This window comes from Sciurus carolinensis, chromosome 7 (genome assembly GCF_902686445.1).
Source record: "Sciurus carolinensis chromosome 7, mSciCar1.2, whole genome shotgun sequence".
NCBI classification, from domain to species: domain Eukaryota; kingdom Metazoa; phylum Chordata; class Mammalia; order Rodentia; family Sciuridae; genus Sciurus; species Sciurus carolinensis.
This window is the reverse complement of record NC_062219.1, coordinates 125165148-125173726: the sequence shown is the minus strand read 5'-3', so window position 1 is coordinate 125173726 and position 8579 is coordinate 125165148. Positions and strand designations below refer to the sequence as shown.

The 8579-nt window shown below is 40.0% G+C and overlaps 1 protein-coding gene across 1 annotated transcript; it reads left to right on the top strand.

The window, feature by feature from the left end:
* Positions 1-7082: 7082 nt before the first annotated feature.
* On the top strand, positions 7083-8021 carry LOC124989707 (olfactory receptor 10C1). The gene has a single exon (XM_047559682.1). The coding sequence runs from the start codon at positions 7083-7085 to the stop codon at positions 8019-8021; it is 939 nt and encodes a 312-aa protein (XP_047415638.1).
* Positions 8022-8579: the final 558 nt, after the last annotated feature.

Genomic DNA, 8579 nt, shown 5'->3' with positions numbered 1-8579 from the left:
AAATAGTAAATAAAACAAACTCACCTATTTGAAGTAAAAGACTTTATATAAAATCACAAAACAAAATATAGTCCTACTGCTTAAAAGAGATAAATCTAAAACAAAGTGATTCAACAGGATGTAAAATTAAGGAATGATCAAATATATCTATCAAGCAGATGAAATAACAAAAATTACAGGTACGATACTTTTATTGTTAGGTAAGTTACTCCTTATCAAAAATGTTAAAGGGCAGAAAAGCACTTTATAATGCTAATGGATGAAATTTACAATGTAGGTATGGCAGAGATGAGTCCAAAGTCAAAAATATCAATACTCATAATTCAAATAGTACAAGAGATATGAGAAGGAAATATAAATTCATTAAGCTCCTAAGTTGTTTAAAGCTATAGCAGAAACAAAATAGAATTAACTTAAATTTATTTACATCATTCATCATAACATAGTTATAACTTTTCATAGTAATATATCCAATGAGAAAACATCTGCAGTTGGTCCTTTGTACCCACAGGTTCCACATCTGGAGATTTGACCTAGTGTGGATGGAAAATATTCCTCCTCTCCCTAAAAATTGCATCTACACTGAACATGTAGAGGCCTTTTTCCCTATCATTATTCCCTAAACAATATAGTATAGGAGCTATTTACATGGTATACAAACTATTTATATTGTATTTATACTATTATAACTATTTATGTTGTATTAGGGATTATGTGTAACCCAGAGATCATTTAAACATATAGGGAAGATATGCACAGGTTATATGCAAACACTGTGCCATTTTGTATAAAAGACTTGAGCATCCATGAATTTTGGTATCCAAGGAGAATCCTGAAACTAACCTCCCACAGACACCAAGTGACAACTGTAATTGATATGGAACATTCACTGCCATCCCAGAAAAATGACTTTATCTCACAAAGACAACCTTGAATTATAAAGATAATGAGAGGGAAGAGGAAGGAAAAAGCTAGGGGAAGAGTAAATAGGATATCTCTTATCATGACACAAAAAACTAGACATTGAAAATAAAAACAGAACCTCTACCGTTTGTAAATTTTAAAACTTCCAGGCGTGGCATAACCACTATAGACACAACAGTTCTTCAAAAATGGGGTAAATAGAATGCACACAGCACCACTGGACCATAGTAATATTAAAATATAAATGAGTTCATGTTGCCAGCTTCTTAATTAGGGCTCAGTCCTACTGTCTGAAAGTTGTTCAGCATGACCATTGCCTCTATCTTCTGGTTCTTTGGTTCTACCTCTGAATCTTCTTTTTTTTCAGATAGCTTGTGTTGTATCTAAGTAAACTTCTCAGCATGTCTCCCACACACAATAGTTCAGAGATCCAAAAACTTCCCTTTGTTTAGTACCATATCTGTCCTTTCAGCTAAGTTGATATAATTCCTTTAAAAACTTTATAGGCTTCCTGTGACTCAATTTGTAATCTGTTTTTATTGTATAAATAGTACTTCCACAGGAGTCCTTCTCTACCTTGGGCTCCTTGTTAGGCTACTGGACAACATCTCTACCCTAAGATATTTTAGCATAGATTTAAGTTTGAACCCTATAAGATCTAGATACTATATTTTAATATTTTTCTTGAAAACTTTGTTAGTTCACTTCTTTCTGTACCATTGGTTAAAAGAACCGACTGAGGTTTTCAGCATTCTAAGTGGATATCTCCTTAGCCAGACCCATCAGTTCAGTAGGATAATTTTTTTTTCCACATTGCTACATGTTACTGTTTTGCTCTATTTTCTGCCACTACATACAAAGATCTCAAGGACCTCTTTGCCTCCAGCTTCTGATAACATTTCCCTCACTTTCCTTTAACATTTTCTCCATGTTCCTCATTAAAATCTCCCAAAGCTCCTTGCTATTTGTTCCTGAAGACAATGCCACTGTAGACAGGTAGGGTGTGGCTGAAGGAGGTGGGTCACTGGGGACATGCCTTTGGGGTTTATGTTTTGTCCCTAGTAAGTAGTATCAGTCTCTCTCTCTCTCTCTCTCTCTCTTTCTCTCTCTCTCTTTCTCTCTCTCTCTCTCTCTCTCTCTCTCTCTCTCTCTCTCTCTCTCTCTCTCTCCTCTCTCTCTCAACTGATTTCCTCCTCCTCTCTCAACTGATTTCCTCCTCTACCATGTTGTTCTGCCTTGAACTGGGCCCAGAGCATTGGAGTTGGCCATCTAAGGATCGAGACCTCTGAAACCATGAGCCCCAAAATAAACTTTTCCTCCTCTAAAATAGTTCTTGTCAGGTCTTTTGGTCACGGTGATGAAGAAACTGACCAAAACAGGTCTCTTTCATAAGGGCACAATCCCACTCAGGAGGGCTCCATCTTCATGAACTAGTCACATCTCAAAGGTTCTACTTCCAGATCCTACCACATTGAGTTAGGTTTCAACACATGAGTTATAAGGGGAGGAGAAAGAAAATGTCTGTATAATGTAATTCTATAGCAGCAGAACAGGATGTCTTGTCTTGTCCTACAGTGTATGAGACATCCACTGGGAAGACTCAAAGACTGGAAGTGGTTTGACAACTGGGATCCATAGTCCGCTGGTTGAAATCATCACTCACGTGTCTGATACTGGTCTTGGATGATTTTTAAAGCGTGCTCGCTGGAGTGCTTCTGTGACCTCCGCATGTGGCTTGGCTTCTCACAGTACAGTAGCATCAGAGTAACTGAACTTCTTACATGGTAGTAAGGGGGTCCAACTGTAAATATTCCAAGACAGAAGGCGGAAGTGGCATCGCCTTTTATCATCCAGCCTCAGAAATCACACAGCATCCTATCCCCCTTGCTCTATGGGTTGAATGATCAAAGCTCAAACAGATTTAAACAAGTTGGGAGAAGTAGGCTTCGCTTTTTGATGGAGAAGAAGGTGATATTGTAGAGGAATGTGTGGGTAAGAAAGAATGTGGGTACCTTTGGAAAGTACAATCTGCCACAATCCCTTTGAAGTCAGTTTTAATTATGTGACATGTTCTGGTCAGTAAAATGTAACTAATGTAATTTAATTGATGATGATTGACTCTCCAGCTCATTCCTTCATGCTGTAGCAAATACAAAAGAAGTGTTGGTATGACAAAGTCATGAGATCAAAGCTATGTGGAGCTCTGCATGGAGCACAGCTATTCCAGTGGGTCATCTGAGCCCACAACAGATTCTGTATGGTTAAGAAATAATTGTTTTATATTAAGCCACTAAGATTTTGGGTTGCTTGCTCTTGCAGAAACATGCTACAGTATAACTATTGCCTGCAAATATACTCCACAGTCAAAGTAACAGGAGAAAGAGTGTGAAATCTGTACAACCTCCACAGACAAGGACAAGGATGATTGGTAACAAAGACAAACATCCCCTAGAGCAGAGTCAAGGATTCACTCATGCACACACATACACTTTTTTGGATGAACAACTTAAAAGAAACTTGTAGTAAGCATAACCCTTTGCCCTTAAATGTATATTCTCCAACTTTCTAAAGTCAAGGAATCCACGAAAATGTTATTACACCCAAGAAATTTAATAGTAGTACAGTAATACAAAGTCCACAATCAATTTTGTGTTTCGAAAGCCTTTTCTAGTTGTTTTGTTTTTCTTATGATCTGGGATCCAGTCATGGGCCAGGTCATTTTTCTGTCAGGTTTTTTGGTCTCCTCAGTTAAGAATAATATCGTCCGCCACTTTTGTTTCGAAGGTAAAACACAAGTCATTAATGTTTTTCAAGAGTCTGCGTCAGTTATCTGAAGAATGTGCCATTAACTGAGTTTGTCTAATTATTTCCTTATAATTATGCTCAAGCTAAACATCTTTGGCAAGAATTCTACATACTTTACACTAATAGAACGTTTACCTGGCACAGAGCATCCCAGAGTGTTCCACAGTGTTCTGTTCCCTGAAACAGAGATGCCCCCATCTTAAGCCATAAGAGAGCCAGACACCAGGAGCAGAACACTCATAAACTGACAGGAAACAAGATCTCTGATGACTTCTTAGATCAAAGCAGTCATAGTGCTTTGAACTGCAAAGTTTCAGAAAATGAAGTGAGACAAAAATTTTTGTCCTCTTTTTTATTTTTAGTGCATTATAGTGCACATAACTATAATATGTAGTGGGGTTCTTTTTCATAGTAATAAATGTATTTATGTGTTTGTGTGTGTATGTGAGTGTGTGTGTGTTGGGCATTAAAACCAGGGCTTCATGAATGCTAGGCAAGCACTCTATCACTGAGCTACTCCCCCAGTCCTAATTTTCATCCTTTTTGAGACACTGGTATTTCCATTACTTTTAATCAAACCTAATAACAGGTGATGAAAAGAAAACTACTTTTTTTGCATTTTATTTTTGCAGACTGCATTTTGATTCATTGTACACAAAGGGGGTACATCTTTTCATTTCTTTGGTTGTGCATGATGTAGATTCATACCATTCATGTAATCATACATGTACATAGGGTAATGATGTCTACTTCATTCTACCATTTTTCATACCCCCTTCCTCCCTCTCATTTCCCTCTACATAATCTAAAGTTCCTCTATTCTTCTCTCACCCCCCACCCCCATTATATATCATCATCCACTTACCAGGGAAAACATTTGGCCTTTGGTTTTTGGAGATTGGTTTATTTCACTTAGCATAATATTCTCCAATTCCATCTATTTATCTACAAATGCCATATTATTATTCTTCTTTATGGCTAAATAATATTCCATTGTGTATATACACCACAGTTTCTTTATCCATTCATCTGCTGAAGGGCATCTAGGAACCAACAAAACAGTCTAATTACAAATATTTCATTTCAGTAATGGGGAAACGGAGATGTCAAAAATGTCACCTAACAAAGCATGAAACCAGAGCTTGGATTCTGATGTGTATATATAAAATGATTTCTGTTATGAAATTTAAAAACATTAATGAAACCCAAGATTCTTTGAATTAGTCATTTTGGGTCAGCTTTAGTGGTGGCATAAGATGATTAAAAACAACTTCAGACTAGCGAAAAAAAAAAGAAAGAAAGAAAGAAAGAAAAAGAAAACTAAGTGGGAGATCTGGTATAAGCAAAACCTGAAGTTATAGTTACAGGAACTTATAAATTAGCTTATTTTTAAACCAGTTTGAGTTTGAAGCTTATTATTGTTAACAGGTGTTACATGTCTTAAAAACATCTTTTCTCACATGTAGAATTTATCAAATGTATGAAGGTATGTAAGAACACAGAAGAAACAAATCAAAAAATAAATACAAATTGTTATAATGTAAAGAAGATACTTGTATATTAAGTGAAAAAAATCAAGAGAAGTTCAGGACAAATTTCCAAAAAAATAATAATTATTAGCTCACTAAGGTCAAAATATGTTTATTTCTCTTCTATATTAATTCCATGTAAAATAACTGAAATATATAAGGGACTCTGTGAATAGCTAAAAATAAATTTATTACTGAACTATATCAATATCCATGAGATGGTAAAATGGCATTATTACTTTTCATAGATACAGTAGGACATTAAGAGTGGTAGAAGAAAACCTTGACAAAGGCAAAGAGCATAAAAAAGGTCGACCTAGAGGTATTATGGGAGAATTAAAAGAAACCAATAGCCCTGGACATTTCCTCTGAAATATTCTTGACAGGTCATCCTATACTTTTTGTGATCTAAGGAACTAACTCTAAAATAACAAATTAATTAGCTATTTCCCATTGGAAAGCCAAATATACTGGAGACTGAGGTCCTCAGAGACCTTAGGGAGACACCAAACCTACCAGTACCTTCCTCATGAGGATCCTCTATGTAGAGAGAAGAGAAAATAAGCAAGTCGTCGAACGCCACCTGCTTTTATCACTGGTTATCTCTCCAAACAGAGAAATGCTATTCTAATAATATATTGGAAAACTGAACAACATGGAATGAACCAGGGATTCTCAACTGCAAAAGGATATCAATGCGTGCACTTGTGTTTCTAATATACATTCTAACATATGGTTATTTTGCACAGAATTTGGATTTATGTATCTGTGTGTGTCTTAGGGTGTAATATTCTTAGGTTAAATGAGTTTTGATTTCCATTGTTATCTGTAATGAAGTTTGTATATGTATGATTTATATGTGATTTATCTGTGACCTTAAATGAACCTAGTATCTGAGGATATTATATTATTCTTCTGTGCTTAGATTTAGAAATGCAGTGTGCTAGTGTGTGCATCTGTGGTGTTTATATGAGTGGTCTGGGGATTTGTATATGTGGTATGATATAAAGGGATGAAATTTGAGAGGCTGTAAGAAGCAGAAATACGCAAGAGAGGAAGGTCTTTTTATCTCCTTCCAAGAGCATTTTTTTAAACTAGAGAGATCCTCTGGAAAATTGAACTACTTAACTGCCTTTAGGACCCTGAAAGAAATGATCTGCAAAACCCTCTCTCCCCACTGAAAACCGTGAAATTCATCTCATGGTAAATGATAGAAAACGAAGAGGTTTGGTAACTGGAATAGTAACTGGAGGAAAAAAGAAAAATAGAGGAGAAGAGGTAAACATTAGGCCAGAGAAAAGACAAATAGAGAAAAGAAAGACATATGAAAGAAAGAAAAGAAACACAAAAGGATTCAAGACGGAAAGGAACAGGAAAGGAAATCCCCTTTTACTTGGAATGGGGTTTTTCATGTCCTGAACACAGAACAAGGTCTGGTCTGCTGGGAGGGAAAATTCAGTCCCCAGCCCTGCAGCAAGGCTGGGAAAGGGAGAGGAGAGTGAGAGGGGGCTAGAATGAGCCACCGCTCCACCCCGGAGAAACTAAACCAAATTCAATGCTTCATCTGAAGGTGGGCAGCATCAGGAAGAGATCGGGACGTCAGCCAGGCTCAGAGAGACAAATAACTTGGCCAGGGTTCCGAGGGGTGGGGGTGGGGGGCAGCTGGGCTGTCTCATTTCAAAGACCCTGAAAGTCTGAAAGAAAGGGAGTTCCAGTGCTTTGATCCAATGCGGAGAGAGGTCATTTTTGTCGCCTTCGCAATTCCACGGTGGCGACTTTTCTTTGCCATTTCTTTTCCCTCCTGTCCAAAGGGGCGTGAGCAGGATGAGCACCAACGCTTCCATGGTGACTGAATTCGTCCTGGTGGGCTTCTCCCGCCTGGCCCACCTCCAGGGCTTGCTCTTCTCTCTCTTCCTCGCGGTCTACCTGCTCACCGTCACCGGCAACCTCCTCATTGTGGCGCTGGTCTCAGCGGACACTGCACTCCAGTCCCCCATGTACTTCTTCCTCCGAATCCTCTCAGCCCTGGAGATTGGGTACACGTCGGTCACGGTCCCCCTGCTGCTCCACCACCTCCTCACCGGTCAGCGCCACATCCCCCGCTGGGGCTGTGCGCTCCAGATGTTCTTCTTCCTCTTTTTTGGTGCCACCGAGTGTTGCCTCCTGGCGGCCATGGCCTACGACCGCTACGCAGCCATCTGCGAACCCCTTCGCTACCCGCTGCTGCTGAGCCGCCGGGTGTGTCTGCAGCTAGCTGGCTCGGCTTGGGCCTGCGGCGCCATGGTGGGGCTGGGCCACACCTCCTTCATCTTCTCCTTGCCCTTCTGCGGCCCCAACGCCATCCCTCACTTCTTTTGTGAGATCCAGCCCGTCCTGCAGCTGGTGTGTGGAGACACCTCACTCAATGAATTGCAGATTATCCTGGCTGCTGCCCTCATTATCCTCTGCCCCTTTGGCCTCATCCTGAGCTCCTATGGGCGTATCCTGGCTACTATCTTCCGGATCCCATCTGCGGCTGGTCGCCACAAGGCCTTCTCCACTTGTTCCTCCCACCTGATCGTGGTCTCCCTCTTCTACGGCACTGCCATCTTTATCTATATTCGCCCGAAGGCCAGCTATGATCCAGCCACGGACCCTCTGCTGTCCCTCTTCTATGCTGTGATCACCCCCATCCTCAACCCCATCATCTATAGCCTGCGCAACACTGATGTCAAGGCTGCCCTAAAGAGAACCATCCAGAAAATGGGGTCTGCAGAGATTTGACAAGGAGAGTGACGATGGTGACTGCAGTACAAGCGCCTCCAGTCAACCCCAAATCACCAGGGACCAAAGGAGAGGAGGCACGGGTCTCCCGGAGGGGAGGACCACCCTGTCAAGAAGTCAGACAGCTTTGAAGAACTACTTGGAGTCAAGTCCGCAAAACCCTTTCACACTCACATAATCTAAAGGATCAAGTTTATAAGCAGAACAATTTGACAAAGTTACAAAGTATCAACCCCACCAGACTGTCAAGGTAATACAATTTTCAACTTTCAACACTTGTACATCAGGGGGAAGGCATTTGTTTTCTGGGTCGTACTCCTGGCTAATATGATAGCAATACATGACTATCCCTAATAAAATCTACTGCTGGGCAAAAAACAAATATTTTTTTTTTTATTTTATTGGTGTGTGCAGGGGTCCAGCCCTAGTAGGGGTCGGGGGTCCTCGGTGGATAGGAGGCGTCGTTGTGGTGGAGAAACAGCACACACAGACACCAAGTGTTCTGAGGCTGAATCCGTCTTTATTTTTTCTGCTAGTCTTTTTATAGATATTTTTCTT